This window comes from Pollicipes pollicipes, unplaced genomic scaffold (genome assembly GCF_011947565.3).
Source record: "Pollicipes pollicipes isolate AB1234 unplaced genomic scaffold, Ppol_2.1 Scaffold_2555;HRSCAF=2994_pilon_pilon_pilon, whole genome shotgun sequence".
Lineage (NCBI taxonomy): Eukaryota > Metazoa > Arthropoda > Thecostraca > Pollicipedomorpha > Pollicipedidae > Pollicipes > Pollicipes pollicipes.
Window position 1 is genome coordinate 17,850,224 of NW_023596136.1, and position 19,592 is coordinate 17,869,815.

The 19,592-nt window shown below is 50.2% G+C and overlaps 1 protein-coding gene across 3 annotated transcripts in view; it reads right to left on the reverse strand.

Annotated features, from left to right (window-relative positions):
- LOC119103870 (uncharacterized) overlaps window positions 1-19,592 on the reverse strand; it is an 81,162-nt gene that overhangs the window by 30,777 nt on the left and 30,793 nt on the right. For 2 of the 3 annotated variants that reach the window (XM_037227549.1, XM_037227564.1), the window contains exons 3-4: window positions 17,111-17,246; window positions 4,872-5,014 (exon numbers count right to left, since the gene is read on the reverse strand). In XM_037227549.1, the coding sequence (XP_037083444.1) occupies window positions 4,872-5,014; window positions 17,111-17,246 (279 nt within the window). The remainder of the gene's footprint in view (window positions 1-4,871; window positions 5,015-17,110; window positions 17,247-19,592) is intronic. The other variant, XM_037227556.1, reaches the window with a different exon arrangement.

The following is a 19,592-nucleotide window of genomic DNA, read 5'->3' on the forward strand; positions in this document are numbered from 1 at the left end:
CAAGACGGCAGGCGTCTTCCCGTGCCCAATCAGTCCGCCATCTTAAAGTTGTTGTCACTTTTATCTCCTTAAGGTATGGATGTAGTCGCGAACTTGCCTCACTCACAGAGGTATGGTTCGAGTCGCAGAATTGACGTGTCCACACGCACCACCTGCCTCTGAATGTAATATTTCCTATCCATCATAACTTCAACATCAGCAAAGGCGAGCTTGCCATATGCACTGAAATGGATCAGAGTTCCTACAGTGAGCAACGGTGAGCCTCCATCTGTATTCAAAGATAATGGAATTTATTATGCGCATGTGTGCCGTATTCGGTACAACCAAGCCTCTTTGTCGCTCATCCTGGCATCCGTCTATTCACATCCGCCATCCGTCTTTGAACCCGACCTGTGACGGCGCGTGTCGCACGCGCCAAGGTACCAGCATCTCTCAACTGCTACCATTTCATTTGTGGCGATCGAGCAGCAGTACTGGGAACCTGAAGAAGCGCCCAAACCCTAATAGGCACCGGTGAGTGACTGACGCTTTCACTAAACGGTTTACAGCGCCCCCTCATCAGTCAACCTGTGCAGCCAGTCGTGCACGGTTCGTCCGCCGATGCATTCCCGTGCACGGGTAGTAGTGGCGCGACGACAGACACGGCGCGTCTGCCGACCTCGCCGCGCTCACTCGCCCAGCTGAGAGGCGCGCCGGCCGACGCGCCGGCCCCCGGGTTGGTACGGCCGCTCATTAGACGGCATGGCGCAGAACCATGTCTGATGTCTGCTGTGTGAGACTGAGGGGACAGCGTCATGCATGCACACAAAATGCGCGCTGGAGTAAACTGAAGCATATGTATGCAAGCCAGTTCATGACCTTGAATGATTTGTCTCTGCATGCAGCATCTAAGCTGCCCCGCCATGCCTGTGATTGCAATTTCAAGACATGTCTAGTACGGTTTGAGTGCACTGATGGCTCCTGCTCTTCATTGCATAGCATATTCGTTATGATTAATAAAACAATACACTGTAAGACTACGTGACCTGATTTCACCTGGGGTAGGTCTTCCACAGAGCATTCATATACCAATTATCTGAAGTGGTTTGTCACATTGCGCCAAATTTCGCTTATCGCATCGTCACAACGTGCGGTCAACATATGCCAAGAAGAGAAAATATTTGGCCTAAAAAAGCTTTGACCCTGTTCTCTCAAAGGTGGAATGCATATAAGCCGAATTTTCCCGACCGAAAATAAAAAAAGTAGAATCACCTTTTTCCGATGAACTTAACAAAAATATGCGCAAAATATAACTAAAAAAGCATGCATGACATCACCGACCTAGTCTGACCTCAGACGTCGCAAATAAATAACACAAAGACATCGTGTGCAGCCGGACAGCTGTGCCGATGAGCATTGTATTGGTACTTTCCCCGTTACCCACTTCGTTTGGTGTGGCTGCTACCGGCGGGGGGCTATGGTTCATGTACTCCAATAAGCACATTAGCTGTGCTGTCTTCCCGTGACCTCGGGGGTCATTAAGTCCACCCCGACCTGCAGCCTGGGCATTTCCAGAACAGGAAAACGAAGAGAGAGACTCCAACGTGGCATTTACCTCCCACTTTGTCCTTATTGAGACCAAAGCTGCCATGTTACTGCATCTAGCAAACTCAGCAAAAAGAGGGATACCAAAGGAATCGGAAGCGTGTCACGATCGTTCGCACAAATGACCTACTAATTATTTGCGATAGGTCAGTCCATGTGGACGATAGTGCAGTGATGCAGAGATATTTTCATACAATATCATCATTTTCAGGCAGGTTATTTTCGGAGGCCAGCATTCTATTAATCTATGGTTTGATTCGGTGTCAAAAGACCAATTCAGAGGTCAAATTTCCTGAACTTGGACTTTTCTTGGCTTCACGTACCCATATGTAAAGGACCATGCCTCGCAGTGACACAACACCTAACTGGCATGTTCCTCGTTTGATTTTCGGTGTAATGGTGTGCATTTTGTGCTCTGAGCATGGGTTTATGATGAAGGGTTCCTCGCTTTAATGACGTCGGTCCGCCGCGCCCGGTCCGCGGTCGGACCAAGTTCGGACCGCGGACCGTGCGCGCACCAGATCGATTCCAATGGTCGGCTGCCACCCGCCGCCCGCGTGGGCCGTGGGTTACCACACACCCGCCGCCCGCGTGGGCCGTGGATTACCGCACACCCGCCGCCCGCGTGGGCCGTGGGTTACCGCACACCCGCCGCCCGCGTGGGCCGTGGGTTACCGCGCATTGTTCCCAGAAACCGTCGCTTCGCAGAATCCAGAAACGCTAGGGATGCTTTTTGTATCAAAATACACGCAATTGACGTCCCAGGACGTATCACAATTTTGAGCGCGACTGCACGTGTCGGAGAGGTACCCTCAGGAAACGTGAGGGGGTCTCATCGACCCTCTCTCTGATGGCGAGGGTTTGCGTACTCAATCTCAAAAATGTCCGCAAGATGTCGCGTGATAACCGACTTTTCCAACAAGCATAGATATCAATTCTTCAGAGAGCCTTGAGGTGAACGCCTTTCGCTTGAACTGACTGTCGGTGCCACCCCCACCAACCTCCCTAGATCCGAACAAGAAACGGAATGCAAATATTGCACCCCTTACAATCCATAAGCAGTTTATGTTTGGTCAACCAAAGCCCAAAGCCATGCCTATTGATTCAGCATTCGAGAGAAGTGATACCCCTGGGTTTAGCTCATTGGTGAAAATGCGCGTGGGCGTGACTTCTAAGAAGGGAGGAGGTCATTATGGGCGCTGTTCTATATACCACTTTGAGGTTAAGATCACCCTGAAATCATTTGACATTGCATCATCAAGAGTTTGTTGAGTTGAGAAAGAGTGAGTTGGCAATTCTGACATCAAAATTGCGTGATATGATGTTTTTAAATTAACCTTGGTGCCTTAAGTATGTGCAGACATAGTAAAATAGATTACATTTGCCCTATATTTGCCCAGCTGCCCCACATCGGACAAATGAAGAGGCAGAATGAAGGCACAAACGTAGTGATGAACTTGCATCTCCACTCCCCATTCCACACCTACACCCCCTCGTGACCAACCACAGTCATTGTGGTAAGAGCTGATGCATATTGTGACGAAGCAATTTTTCGGCATCGGCGGATTGGGTTTCAAGATGGAAATGCTGAAATCAAACAGTGCTCACTATAAAAACAAATAAATAGGTCTTCCTTCAACGGAACGAGATATTTGGATTGGGAACTTTGGGCAGGCATTTCGCAGCTTCTAATTCAATTTCTAGACAATATCTATCAGTATAGGCATTCTAAACTTCGAAGAGGATAGCGGCATCAGTTGGATACTTCTGGGTGCATTCGCAAGATACGTCTGAAAAAAGATGTTGGCTGTAACTTGCCACTAAGGTATTTCTACAACACGAGATAAATCATTTGTATACCTACGTCGGCCCTGAACGAGGGAAATTCGCGACAGAAGAAACTGAGCTAATTTGGAGCAGGCCTGAGTGAAACAACGCTATTGATTTTGCAGAATTCATGGTTTTGAGCCACTTCACGGTTCTACAAACGAACACAATACTCGAAATATGAGAGCAAGGCATTAACCTTACGAAAGCAGTGATGCAAAGCACAAGCCATGATTTGAACATGACAAAACCTTAAAGTGGGCTTGCGCGGGCGTTCTCCAACGTCATACCGCTCCTCATTTTTGAGAACGGACAGCAAAAAACGACCAAGATAACATGCACTGGATTGAAAATGTGAACAGGCTGCTCTATCTGGTGAGCCAGGATGCCTGCCGTGCTTGAGTGGCTGATGTAAACAGGATGTTCTTCTGATGCTTGCGATCATGAGCTGTAGCTGCATGATACATTTCACTTGGTGGCATGCATGCTGTCAGCGTACAGATGTAAACATTGTTGAGTCCCACGAAGGAGCCTTCCCTATAACTGCATATCAAACGTGGATCCGCCCCAACTGGCTTGGCAGTGGATCACACACACACACACGCACACAGGTTTTAAAACCGGATGAACATCATGCGTACACCGCGACAATGAGCCGACACCAATAATGGAATCATCATGCTAATAACATGACGACCGATTTGATGAATAACACCGACATGCAAAACACGACCTAAAATAATTAAAAGACAAGAAACTCAGAGGAAGAGAACGTAGGCCGTAAACACCACTTCATTCCCACGACGAAAAGGACGTTGTGAGACGCGCTCCTTCGCCTTCCGACGGACGCTGCTGGTGGCTGTCTGTCTGGCCGCCCGAGTCGCGGAAACAGCAGCACACCGGCGTGACACGAGGCAACGGCGCTCGGCACAAACCCAGACATCCGAGCGAGAGCGCAGCGCGCTTACTCTCGACTTCCAAACGAAGAGCCCGGACGAATGTTCATCACTTGCGCGCGAAATTCGCTGCAGCTGAGCGCGCTTACCGTAACCAATTACCGTAGCCCGTTTTTTTGGCCTGAGCTACGCAGAACGTAGCAACAACTAACTGGAGAGGGCTGCTATTGCACTGAGCACGGACTAAGTGACCGTTTTAAGCCCTGCAAAAGCAAATTTTCACTATGGTATCACAATACCGATACTTTTCAAAGTGGTGGAATGATATTGTTCCGCCCAAACGAAGGCTGCAAATTGTAAGACTAGGCTAGAAGCGAAACGAGTGAGGCCCGATGTGTTTTAGTGACGGCTTTACAATGACATACCAGGAGACGAACGAAGTTTTCCGAACCTATCTGGGTTAGTCCCACAATCTTCCGAATTTATCTCCGACTTTTTCCACGCCGACGTCTCACAACGTGAACCAAACCAGAACCAACTGATCCGGTCGAGAGGAATACGTACTCTGCTTACCGGCTCCTCGTTGACGTACCAGTGCAGCTTGACAGGCGGGTACGAGCGGTATGACGAACAATTGAGTTTCATCACGTCACCAACCCTGTAGCTGGACTCGTGGCCTTTGATGGAGGGCAAGTCATCCGGCATATCTGCAAGCAGAGGCAGAACGATTGACAGGTTTAATATATGTATTTGCGGTATAACTGGTAGGTCTGGTATGCAGGCGGACACCTGGTGGGTCTTTTACAGTGACAAAACTTACGACAGGTCTGCAAAGTGATGAACCATCGTCAGTTTTACCACAGAGGTTGAACTACTGGCAGGTCTGCTGCGAAGCCGACGCAGACGTGTCTTTTATAAAGGCGGGAAAATGCCGAGTTTGTTGGCTGAAGGAGAATAACACCAGATGCACTGCAGCAGCAGTCAGCACATATTTCTACAGATGAGGAAGTCGGCAGGTCTGGTGGCAAACATGAAGGGGTTTAAGGATTTGCTACAGAGGAAACGGAAAAGCCCGCCGGCTGGGGACAAAGAAGAGAGGTTAGAGGACCTCATGGAGTCGGAAAAGCCAGCAGGGTGATCACAGAGGTCAAGAGATCGGCACATCTACTTGTGTAGGGGAGGACTGATTATAACTCAAACCCGCACCGCAAATGCAACGCAAGCAAAGGTAAAACAGGACAGCAGTCTCGTGGCAATGCCAGCAATCATTGCATCTGCCGACGCTGGTAAGATCAAGGTACCATTACAGGCATGTGGAATCATAACGAGCTATAACAACTTCCCAAATATAAGTCGACAATCAATGTGTGCATATTTCGGCAAACTTTGGCAACATACTAGCTTGTTAAAGATCATAAATGGTGCGCACACATGAGCCTGTGGTGTAGGCACACATTTCGACGCTTTTCATTTTCCACACTACCTGAACTGCGGTGGAGTTTCAAGGCGGGGGATGGGACGGCAAAAAGCCGGCTACCGGCTCTAGAAACCCCGGCGCGGAACCATATAAACCTAACAGACCGAGCGGAGTCTGGAATCAAATGTAGATCCGCCAGACGCTTCAGTCGATCGGCCCCCAACAAGAGAAAGCGCCTGCTGAAGACCAAATCGGCGGGATGAAGCGGCGCGCGATCTCTGCCCAGGCACAACAAATCAACGGCGCCTTCTTACATTCGCCATGACGGCGACCCCTTTTCCCGAATCGGACCCACGTGTCCACAGAAACACCTGCCGTCGGCCGGACGGACGTCAGTCATGGACGCGTGACGCCAGACCACCGGCGGAAAACAGCCACGCAGCCACAACACTCATGCGCGAGAACTGTGCCCCGCCGGTGTCGGCGTCACCCCAGCTGGTGTCAGGAACGCCGCGCCACGAGAGAACTGGGCCAGGGGGAACGCGCAGGGCCCGACCGGGGCGCGGCAGGAAGAGAGCGGACCGGCCTTGCGCCATGGCGGGCGACGCGACGCTCGAGTCCTGGTCCAAGGGCACGGTGGGATCCGATCCCTTGGAATTAGGGCAGGCAGGCCAGGCAACGTAGTGAGTGCAGCGGACATCTCGGTCACATGATTTGATCATGCAGAAAACGAGGGCTAGCCAACCCAGTTTTCAGAGATTGCAAGACAATAAAACATGATACAAGGTCATCAGTCCGGGCACGACGGCTCGCATCACGCATACTGTGAGCACACAGGCTATCATCGCCATCCAGACCGAGCCACGGCCGGCTGTACACAGGGGTGCACAAACCCGCCTACTTCCCAACAATGTAGGCGACAGAAGAGCTCGTTGAATGGTCTCCTGTTCAGACAACGTTTAAGTTTAACTTATCACCACAAAAGAGATATTTAATAAATTTAGAATAAAAATCGCTCACAGCGAGTAAAAAAGCCTGCAATTTAATCTAGTAGCGGCAACCTATTGCACTGTTGAGTATCAGCTGTCAACTGATTGGTTGTGTCATGGATGTAGCCGTCCTCGGGTTTCCTCCAAGCCACTTGCACGAGACAGCCCCATTACATTTACATCGGCTTTCAAGACAGGGTGAACGATGATGATGATGATTGGGGTTTTAGGGCGCGTCGACTTCTAGGGTCATTTTGCGCCCATAACAGCTAAGTGCTTACCGTGGTGTATAAATGGCTGTGAATCCTACGTTTCTCAAAAATGAAAACAGCTGTCCGGTGCCAAGCATGCGGGAATCGTCACCAATAAGGTCTGAAAAGGTAAGACCTGACGCATCTCGTCCGAAGTAAAGTGCCCGGTCTTCTCTTAACTGTGGGGCAAGAGTGAATAACGTGGCGAACCGTAAGTGGCGCATCACAGCGAGGACATTTAGGGCGTTCCCCACCGCACAAAAGGTAGCTATGTGTTGCGTGCGTGTGGCCAATTCGTAATCTGCTGAGGGTTACTTCTTCGCGTCTCAACTTGCGTGAGCTTGAAGACCATGGACCCAGTTGTGGCTTGATCACCTTTAACTTATTGTTTACAATGGCGTCCCAGCAGCGTTGCCATTTCCCCTTCACAAAGGTTGCGACTGCAGGGTACAAGTCCCTTGCCGGCAAGGGTAAAGAACGGGTGCAAGGTGCACGCGCTGCCCGTTTTGCGGCCGCGTCAGCATGCTCGTAACCTGCGATACCCACATAACTCGGTATCCAGCATAAGACGACAGTTTTACCAGCAAGATCAAGCGCTGTCAGGCGAACTAAAATATCCTGTATAATGGGACAAGGTGGGTTAAATGCTGTTAGTGCCAACAGGCTGCTCAAAGAATCGGATAAGATCACGTGTGAGTTGCTCTCACCAACTTCGATGAAGCATAGGGCTTTGCTGATTGCAACGAGCTCGGATGTGTAAACTGAGGCGTGTTTCGGTAAAGAAAAGGACCGGGTGGCTTGATTATTCACAAATGCAGCACCAACGCCTACTTCCCATCATTATATGTGGTTTGAAAACCTATGTACGACCCGATGTGCTCCAGAGCCTTCGATCTCAGGTCGCATGGGATCGCTCCCTGTTTGCTGGTGAATGAAAGGGATGCATCCACTTCTGGTGAATTAGTTCTTATGGAGGCACTAATACGGGACGCGACCTTAGCACACCACGCCAACTTATGTCGCTTTCCCGGAACCGCTTATTCATATGGACACCAAATGGACGGCCTTCCGCTACTTTGGAACTTGCTTTCCACATCACGTGAAAAGATTGCTCGCTGAGTCGGATCGTTGGGAAATTGAGCCAGCTTGGAAAATACCGCATGCCAAGCATTTCCCTTCTCAGTGCCAACGCCGGTTCATTAACTTCCACGGTAAGGCTAGCAACTGGCGACGTTCTGAATGCTCCCGTCGCAATGCGTAATGCGGTATGGTGCACGGTGTCTAATAAACGTTTGGAGGAACTCGGCGCGCGGTCATAAATAAAACAGCCATGGTCAAGTTTCGAACGTATAAGTGAGTGGTATAGCAGTAACAGCGTTCTTCTGTCCGCTCCATGAGATGTTCGAGACACATACTTCTATATGTTCAATGCTTTAAAGCAGTTGAGGGTGAACGAAGCGTGACAGACTGACCGTAGACAGCGTGGAGGAAGCGATGTAACAAATTTGGCGGACGTGTTTCAAACGCAGCGCACAAAACGTTTGAAAACCTTACCAGCCAGCATAGCAAAATGTTTTGGGGCTCGCCATACCACAAGCTTGCCGCGGGATGTCAGTGTTGTGCTGTGTTGTGTAGTGCGTCGCTTCACCTTTATCGATAGTAAAACAAATTGAAATTCTATCACCGGGTGCGATGGAGGATGTTCGCTCCATCACGGAGGCACGCACGATGTGGCTGTAAAGGTTGCAAGTTTCAAGGTAAACTTCGCAACTGTAAACGGCAACAGAGGTCTGAACATAGTGGTGGAACCGTGGTCCTACTGAACACTGGTTTTGGAGTTGGTGGCAGGTGACGCTCTGGAATGTGATCAACTGCTGGTGAGTCATGAATTACCAATTATTTTCTTATATATTTGTCATATTTCAGTAATATATAATTGCTTTGTTTGTTTATTAAGCATTACTACTCACACACTGACATTATTTCAGACATAGGCGCCGGGCGGCGCCATCTGTCGCTGCTGAGCGGCTTGGTTGGGCACTTCGTGTTGCCTTGTTTGTTATGAGCACATGAACAGATGTTTTGCCGCCGAATAACTTGTGCCATCGGCAATGAACGTGGCGTATGGTTCTAATAAAATTCGTCATGTCCCGAATATGTTCGCTATGTTCCGTCATGTTCGCTGTGTTCGCTATGTTCCGTTAACAGAGCCAGTTAGCAATGGCGATAAAATATACGATTTAGAATGCACAATGCGTTCGATGATACCATAGACTTAGAACGCATTGTTTTATTCCGCTGTGTCAACGCCATTTGGTTATTTAAGATCACGGATTGAATTGGGAAAAGCTATAATGATGGATACGCACACATATAACTGTGGTTATGGTGTAGCATTGGTGTTAACACTTCGAAGAGAGCGCACCCGTTATATCGAGTCGTTCTGAGCTTCTTTGTTGCAGTTGCATTTGGCGTTTAGATAATTAGACCGCTAAAATACACGCCCACGTTGTAAACGGTTCCTCTTTAAAAAAGAGATGAGAAAAGAGGCGCGAGACGCACGAAAACAATTGCTTTCATACATGACAAGCGCTTATCATTTGAGTATTGTTTTGAATGACACAAATAATGATGACACAGATGGCCATTTGCCAATGTCTTTTAGGGAACAGTTCGGGGAGTTTGTGTAACTCTGGCTGCGCGGCTCGAGACTGTCCCTTGACCCCTCCATAACGGGCGGGCACGGGCCACAGCAACCTCTTCCCCCTGGTGTCACCTGGGGAAATGGCACGGGGCATAACCTGGCATAACCTGGGGCACGGGCCATGCGACCCTCCCGACCCGGTGCTGCGACTCGGCGGTCCTGCGATTCCATAATTCAGGATGGGCGAGGGGTTGAGTGACGCGTCACGGGGCTTCGGGCGGCGTTGGGCCCGCGTGGGGTTGCGGCCTTGTGAGGGCAGGGCACGGAGGTCAGGCGCGCTGGCTGAAGTGGTGACTGTATGTGAATGACTTTGTTAACATAGGTGATGAGCTGCGTTTTAATCGTTAAGCATTAAAGTGAGGAGAGAAGTGATTTGTTCGAGACTGCGGCAGGGCAATCGCGCCCACAACGGCGTCCCAGTACCTCCTGTTTCGGCCAGTCTCGGACGGAAACGCAACGGCGCCCGAGGGGTCGACGAGTCGACAGTCATGGGCTAGCTGGCGAGGTCCCCACGGTCCACTTACGAGAATACAGGGCGTGAATGGTGCTAGCAGAATGCGAGTAGCCAAGCGCTGTGAGGGTGGATCTGGTGGCCGAGGCTGGTCACGCGGGTGACGCCGCGATGGCTCGTTCATTCGCCTATGCCGAGGCTATCTCGAATTAGCCGTTTCAGACAGTCATAGGGGTCTACTTTGGACCACTATGGCCCTAGCCGGCCCTGCATGGCGGTCGGGCGTGACGTCAGGGCTGTTTGCGCAGACACTCGGGTTTCTTTGGGTAGATGGTCTGTCTGTTTGTTCGTCCGTTAGTTTTTTCGTTTTCTGATCCGTTTCTTTCACAAAGAAAGGCAAAACTCTCTGAACTCTCAACTGGCCCCAGTCCAGCGTGCGGGTGCGTAGTTTCCTTACGAGCATGCTTCCTCTACCTTTTATTAATTCGTTGCTCGATCCAGCCCGCAAAACTTCAACAGAACTGACGGACTTTTAAAGATTCACGTCATGCTCTTTTTTGCAAGGGCCGAGTCACACAGGAACGATAGTGGCCGTGAGGGGTGATAAGCTCGAGCAATACGGCTCAAGGAGGAACCAGACCATCTCAAGTCGTACTCTTTACAAATGAATGTTTGATAAGTATCGCGACTTGATGGCACAATGCTTTAATTTTGGGGCCAGGAGACGGTCAACTCGTTCGGTTGTCATTCACTCGACCTCAGACATGGCGGCATGAAGAGGCGTAGGTTGTATGCTAATTCGGACCGCACGACATGCAGGGTTATTCACTGCGGTAGCCGGGTCTATCCGTTGGTGTAGCACGCCTCAGGAAGATCAGGACATAGCCCGTTCCCTTCGGACGTGGTGTACGTCAGGCATTATAAGCCCCTGGCGGCGGAATGCTCGGCACAGATGGAGATCACGCCATCGACACTCGTAGCAAGGGCGACGTCGGACTAAACCGTGGGACAGGTCATTTAGACCGAGGTTCGAGAGTACGCTGGTCATGGAGATCATAAGGTGCAAGCGAAGGTCATGCCGGGCGCTCGCTGTCTGCCGAGGCGCTTAACCACGTGACACCAGGTGCGCTATCTACCTCCAGGCCTCTGAGGGACGCACCGTGGGGGCGGTCCCTTGCAAAGCTCATTCCGGCAGGCCGAAGGCGGGGGCGCATAAGCGTCCGGGGCGCCATTCCCCTACTGGGCGGGACGCAGCCGAAGGCGAGGGCGCATAAGCGTCCGAGGCGCCATTCCCCTACTGGGCGGGACGCAGCCGAAGGCGGGGGCGCATAAGCGTCCGAGGCGACATTCCCCTACTGGGCGGGACGCAGCCGAAGGCGAGGGCGCATAAGCGTCCGAGGCGACATTCCCCTACTGGGCGGGACGCAGCCGAAGGCGTGTGCAAAGCAGTGGGAAGCTGCAAGCGGCGAGCGCGGCCGAAGGAGTGGTGGGCCCCACGCCGTAGACGAAGCGCGAGCGAATTCGGTTTGCATGGAGGGTCGTCGCCCTGGAGGAGGTAGGCTGGGGAATGAACGAGTCATCGCCCAAGTTTTGCACCCCTGTGGCTAGCCCAGTAGCCGCGTCGGTTGCAAGGCCGACAACAAATTGACCCGATGATGCGCTGACGACGTGGCTTCACTGATAATTCAAATGGGTTAACTGGAATTTAATTTGGCTCGACGAGGGCTAGCGCAAACGTGACAATTATAATGCCAAGGGCTCGACAGGGCGGGTGATGGCAAGGGGGGGGGGGGAGGCTACCCGTTTGTGAACCAATAATGAGTGGAGTGATGTGGGCGCCAGTGGATGTGTGTCCTTCGAGCGAATGTTGTGGGGCGCCCAATGTATGACGTCTGTTTAGACTAATAAGGAGGAGGGGCTCTCACGGCTGAAATGCAGCGGGCTCTTACCAATGTAATGCACTATTATACACACACACACACACACACATATATATATATATATATATATATATATATATATATATATATATAAACTTGCAGTTATGCAACATAATATAATCAATCTTCCGTCTTCATACCACGATCTCCACACAAATCCTGACCCTCTCCAGCTATCATCTGCGAAGTACCAACGCTGCACCAACGCATCGATTTGTCGTAAGGGCGCATTATATGCCCATAATCTGTTCCTTGATTCGAGCTTACCAAGTGCGGACTACCGGCTATTAGCAGTGTAAGCCCGCTTCAGCCATGTAAACACACCAAGACGAGGGGTCACAGTCAGATTACCCCTTCCGGTCTAAATTCAAACTACCCGCAGGCCGCCCACGTCAAGAGGGCAATCGATTTCGGGCGTAGTCGGTGGGGGGGGGGGGGGGGGCGTTCCCATCAACAGGAAAGGGACAAACGCACCATCCAGCGTCAGGTTACCCCTCTTTTTGGAAAAGCAGACATCCCATTTTTAGGGACTTTAAGGATTGAGGAGACTACCCTGCACATAACTGATGAACACAACTCATTTTGAAATGCGCAGAATCCTGCCAAAGACGACGGGCGTGTAAACATCGCGGTAACTATCATTTTGCAGTAATATAAATGTAATGATTGTCGTATAAATACCAATGTGTAAATTAAATATAATTTCGCCAAGCTAAAGATCAACGGCGGGGAGGTGTTCAGCTGAGAGCAGCTGACTTCTAACCCCGGATGTACATAGAATGTTGCCTGCAGTGATGCGTGGCGGGGCGCGATCGATAGTCGTAATTGGTTAGAGTGATTATATATAAAACACAATCCTAATCGAGCAGATCATAATCGGTCCGTTACCTCAGTCCCACTCTTCGAAGGTTCCTACATCACTCGTGTTTCTACCGTTCTCCTACTTCTTCCTGTAGTCTCACGCTCATGCGTCTGCGCCACCTCAGACAGTGAACGTCTCGCTCGTTCCCTGGCTCCGCTCCATTTCGCAACGGTCAGCAGCTGGGCTTCAAACGCCTCCAGCTCGGATCCGAGGCGTTCGCCCTGAGCCGAAGCCGAAGTCGGCCACATCTGAACGTCTCGAGTCATCGTTTCTCCAATCCACGCCGGTGGGGGTGCGATTACTCCTCCCTGCCTCCGCCCGATCGTCGACAACCCCGTCACAAATCGCTAATCCGCAATAACGCCCGCCCGGCGACCGGCGAGGCGGGAGGCGGGCGAGCGGGCGGAGGGGGGAGGGGGAGGGGGGGGGGGCGGTGCGGCGAGCGGGGGAGGGGGGGGGGGGGGGGCTGCGCCACGGCCACCGCCGCAGCTCCCCTCCCTCGGGTCAGAAGCCTGTAAACCCGGCGGGCTTTGTCTCCCAGCCGGTAATGTGCGGGCCCGCCCTCCGGCCGGCCGCGCTGCAGATGGTATCGCCAGATGGAGCGGACCGGCCGACGCCACGCGCCGCGTGCTGGCTGTAAGGCCCAAGTGCCTCGATGACGCTCAGCCGGAGCCGGCCTGATCAAATCACGTGGCAGCGCAGACATCTCGGGGATTCATGAACCATTACTCAACTACTGCTGTAGATGTGACGGATAGCTCAATTCATGCCATGCTGCAAAACTTTCTGCCTCCGTGGCCTGTCTACTGACAAATCGATTAGACTTGGCCAAACAACTTCGAAAATCACTTCTTATTGATTTCGCTTCGCTTGTGTGCGAAGCTGGACTGTGCATTGGCACGTGACGCCTCTCTTCTGTCATGAAATGATGGCTTGCCGTATACTGTTGGATAGTACATGCTACAAGACCAAAGCATTAAGCATACATTATCAATTACTGACATTGCCATTGACCCTCATGGTTTAAAGGGACTGTTCCACATTTGAGATAGCGAGGCAAGCGTCAGATGTAATGGATAAGCTCACCTGTATCAAACTTCATCTTACTTTAAGCTATTGGTAAGTTTAGAAGTCCAAAAGACTGCTCTTAATGCCATGATTACAATATTCATTAAATATTTTCTTCAACACGTCATCGTCAACTCATGTCATGGAACGTTTTTATTACGTCACAGCTGTTGCCAGACTGGCTTTGTCCAGATGCCATGGTACGGACGGTGTGACTAATTCGTGTATTCGATTTTCAGCCTCATCTCTGTAATAACTAATAGTTGTTCAATGTCTGAGCTATGTATCACAAAAACGCGATTTGTGATCGAGACATGCTCGCACCAACGCCATCTGACCATCAGTCAATCCGATCAGCTTTTATCAGCCTTCTGTCGCTGGTGCACTTGGTGCTGAATCACTGCAATCACAAATATCCCAGCGACCATATTTTCTTAGCCATGAACACGATACAGCCAAAGAGATGGGGGGGAGGGGAGGGGCGGGGGAATTCGCGTGATATTGTAATGACGTCATACATACCTGGTTAATTTGTAAAGGCACGTGTTGCGGCTATATCGATCATAGGTATGGAATATTGGATTGAGTGCATGATGTACTGTATATAGGGTCGTTACTGCTGCAGTGGCATGTACCACGAACACAGTTGAAAGTGAGCACTAATCGGCCGTTTTGTTATCGACATAAAAGTTCATGCTTAAAGCACCTTACGCGTGTTACGAAATCGCTCATTGGACTATTCCAATTTCGTATGAGATTTTTGGACTGAGATATCCATATTCGTGACAATGCACTGCAGTTCATAGCCGTACCGTCTTGAAGAATTATAACCCTGTTATTTCTGAGCTAAACGTACGCAAAACTGTGTAACGCAATTTGCGCTGTCAATTTGAAAGTGGGTCAGTATCGGTTGCTCTCATGTTTGCAACACAAATGTATAGTCACCTCTAATGAATCAAAACCTATAATGCTTCATAGCACCTAAGGTATCGAAACGCCTCATGTTTCATAACAGACCCCTAAGATATTGAAATACCTAATACTTTATTGTACCTAATATGTCGCAGCTCATAACATAACTTCGCCGGCCGGCCCCCCGGCCAGCGAAGGGACAACAAGGTGCCCTAGAGTAGGGCGGGAATGCCGTTAATGAAGAACACTGAGTAGGAAAGGCACGCCATCAATGTAAAAAGCTAAATAGCAAACAGCGTAGAATAAGTGCTCAGGTGATAGAAAACCTGCCGCCTTCCAGTCTATACTCCACTTGTAAACGCGGGTCTGAAAAACAACCACCGAGGCATGGTGCGAGCGGTCTGGGCGGCTGGCGGCTGCCAAGCGATGGTTGCCCCAAGCGCAACGACGGACCTCCCGGCAAGACCGGTGCAAGACCACCGAAACTGCTCCAAATATAGCAAATATGAATACACCATTGTACAAGTGGTCTGGGTGGCTGGCGGTCGTCCATCCCGTTATTGTCCCACGTGCAACAACTTGTGCATTACATGCAAAACCACTTGCACTCGTGAAGTGGGACGGGTATACAAGCATGTAAAAAAGTTGGCAAGTGATGGCCTTTCCTTGGCTTTCGGGACTGCATTACAAACTTTTCATACCCCGAGATGTATGAGCGACAAGGCGGTAGCCCGGTTGAGAATCATCACTTGTCCAGTAACGTACCTCCCTGTAGACTAGCTGCAATAACCTGTTACAATGTGACTTGCCCATATGTACCAATGCAGGTTTTATTAACAGAGCTGTACCAAACTTCCGGCGAAATTTCTGGATTCGTCCTTGTATTCATGGCCAGCAAACGATGCTCAAAGAAGACAGTCTTGTGTGATGGTTAACTTTTGTGTCAGTCTGGCCAAAAACATTGGGCGGCCCCAAGCCAATATTGGAGGGGGGGGGGGGGGCGGCAACTCAACAACGAGGCTGCGTCCCTCACAAAAATATTCAAACCGAACCCAGTGTGTAACATGACATTTTTATGACCAAAGCGATGAAGTGTTTGGCACATGTATCCATATTTTATATGCATCTACGCGTTTCACGTTTCTGCTGATTTTGGCAGTCTTGAATATTGAAGGGAGGTCAGTTTTTTGACATGGAGCAATCTTGCGGAGGTCCCGGTCTCATAATGCGTATTTTGGACCGGAAAGCGACACCTTACGCACCGCGCACTTTGAACAGTCCCGCCGCATTCAGCGACAGCAGTTATTTGAATCGCCAGATCACCGTGCCGTGGACGGACGCAAAGGCGATTGCACTCTTTCTTCAACACGCACAAGCGTGCGATGTTATGATGTATATGATTGATATGATTGAGTTAGTTCTGAGATCTCAATAGATCTTCCAGAACAAAATGTTCAAAAATACAAGATCACACGAAATCCTGCTGCAAAATTTTAAAAAGATCTAAGTCTTAGGTCTTTCGACGAACCTTCATATAATATCCAGGGCGTCAAAAGATTTCGAACCCGAACCTAGGGGTCCGATCCTCGGATCATTTTCGGATCTTAGCACATGCTTGATTCAAATATCTACCAACAGACCACGGTTCTCTAAAGTCTCGTAAATTCGGCTTAACAGAGGCTGTGTGTCAAAGGAACAACTGGTGTGGTCTACGTCTGAAAGAAACCATGGCATAGTCCCGCAGCCCCCCCCCCCCCCCCCCGCCACCCCGAAAAACATTCCGCTGAAAAGGAGAAATCCGCTCATCAATGCGCATAGCGTGCCGCTTGGCCCTACTGTGCAGAACAGCTACGGCCGTGATAATGTTTCCCGGTGCAATGCTGCCGTGCCAGACCGCGCAGCACGAGCTCCGCCCCATGCCATATCTGTTCGCGGAAGACGCTGCTGCCGCCGGGAGAGGTCACGACTGCCGCGTGGAGGCCCTGCCCGGGGCCGGCCGACGACGGTGGCTGTCAGACTGTGGTGGGGATTGTAAAGGCGGTCGATGATGTGTCAGAAACATGCGACGGGGAAGGTGGACCATCAACGGCGTGTGAACTGGCCATTCAACGGGCAACGCTGGGGCATAGTGTCGTTCCACACACTCCAGTTTGGTTCCCACGTATGACGGACCTCATGGCCCCGTCCGCAATGCCACCGGCTCTCTCACCGACGACCTGGACCTTCTTGCGCTTCTCCACGGTCCAGAACAGGGGAGCGCCCGATGTCACCTCACACTTGTACCAGCCGGCGGCGTCCAGGTCCACTTGCGACAGGTAAAGGTCGTGCTCGTTGGACCGGGCCACCTGAAATACAGGCGGCCAGCAGATCAGAACATTGCACTTTAAAGGGGTGTCACACCTTTGAGGCACATTTCAAAAGCATTCCCCATTGAAACTTCGGAACCAATTACGTTTAATAATAACACTGGGTAGTGTCACTGCAGCACCGTCAAGATATGGTAAGGACATCGATTTTGTTAATTTTCGAGTCCAAATTACGCTGTTAATGCTTTGTAACGGCACAGCGCTTCTTCCCTGCAGTTGTCGCGACCCGAGTCGCCACAACGATAACGTGCACACGTCTATTGGTGCGATTAAAACAATGTTTGCGATTGGCCCAGCGAGTGGTAAGGGTCTGTTACCGAGAACCACATTAGTTGGAGTGTGTACCAGTGCATCACTCTAGGCTATGTGAAACTCCTGTTCCCAAAGTCAAAATGCGTTTCGAAAAGGGCGGCTGGGGTAAACGCCATTGGGGAGAAACCAAAACCATAGTATAACGTTTCGTTGAATTTGCGGGATAAGATCTTCACGTTCGCATATCTTTGTTGTTTAAACAGTGTCTAAACTTTTATAGTGTCTACTACATATACACTTATACGAATTAGTAACTGTAACCGTGGCAAAAAGGACACAGCTTTGAAAAACAAGATAAATGAAATGTGCTCCTTCCATAGTGGTGGGCAGGGAGTCAAATGGGATTCGTCCTGCAGGGTCGGCTGCTTCAAATCAAAGCCCTGAGTTGTTCGGAAGGATTTCGAAAAATCGGCATTTTTGATCAAATCGAACGTGTCTGATCCAACAATAAATAGAAAGTACAAAAAGGTGGCATGCCCCATTAAGTGGAACCATTCTGCTGCATTGTCTGAATCACAGCAACCAGGTGAGAATTGTCTTAACAGCCGTATGCGTGGAACGGTCTTGAGGCTTGTTGCTTCAGGAGAGTGTGTCTAGTCATATAGTGAATTTCAACTGTATACGCAGGATTGAAAAAAAAGATTTCTATCAAACGGTATCAGCCGTTTTTTTCATCAATATGTTTCCGTTTACCAGACATTTCAAGTGCACGGACAACAATTTCTGGTAGATTAAATTTACCAGGTACCCTAAAACGTTGTTTAGCCATTCATCGGAAAGAAGCACGCTTTGCGGTTGATGACATCTATTCATCCGCGCGGAAGATAGTCTGGGCCGTACGTTTCGCCTCTTTAACTTTTACATTAACTGACACACTCAGAACATGTGTTATTGAGGCTTTACGACGCACTCAACTGCTGAGGCTTTTTGGTGTCGCCCACCTCTTATTCTGGCGAGAAGGGAGGGCACAACGAACCCCACCCCGTATCTATGATTTCTCAGACGTGCAGCTTACCCGCTGTACCACTGGAACGCAATGCTCAGAACGGATCAGACCGTTCGGCACCGCGAACTCTTGGCACCAAGGGTTCGCGGTGCCGAACGGTGCCGAACTCTGTTGTTCGTGCTGCTGTAAGGGCTAATCCATTCAGAGAAAACCTCAAGATTACAAAGATAAAATGTGGTTCCTGTGGATGCCATCACCTTTCTCGGCCAGGAGCTACAGCTCTTTCGGTCCCAGCTTGGGTCCCTAGTGGCTGTCATTCTGGCAGAGCAGAAGTCGAGGCCACCTCGTCGAATACGAGGTTCTCGGAGGGATGAGTCATATGTCTCTCCTCTCCCTGACGCTCCGACTGATCACGCTTTCGGAGGGATGAATCACATGTCTCTCCTCTCCCTGACGCTCCGACTGATCACGCTCTCGGAGGGATGAATCACATGTCTCTCCTCTCCCTGACGCTCCGACTGATCACGCGGGCCTACGCCACGGCAGTTGGCCCTTCACCGGCTCTGCTGGGAACCGTAATACGACTTCCGGACAGTCATTTCCAAATGGGCCCCTTAAAGTGAGAGTTTCGTATCTTTGTGGGGTGTTGAACTAAAATGGCAGTCTCGAAGACCATTCGGCCTAGTTCAAAGCCCCATCTACCTTAAGACTTAAACCCCTCTTACCTCTGAACTACACACCCGTCAAATGTGCAGAATATTTCGGGAGACTATTTCAAGGTCACTAGGGCACCAATGACGTCATCATGACGTCATTAAATGCTGTCAATTCATTGGCTAGGCGACGATCAATGCAAAGAATAATATAATTTTTGAGTCGTTCATATCCGGCGTTCAGGAGCATAGTTGTAATGTAACTCCGATGTCCCGATGTAACGACTGTCAATCGGCTCTCAATCAATGTTGTGCACGATACAATGACGTAATCCAGCCATGGGGTGCTGAGGGACATATTTACCAAAATGAGGGTAGAATGTTGTCCAGTGCAGTCTTTTCACACTTTAAACT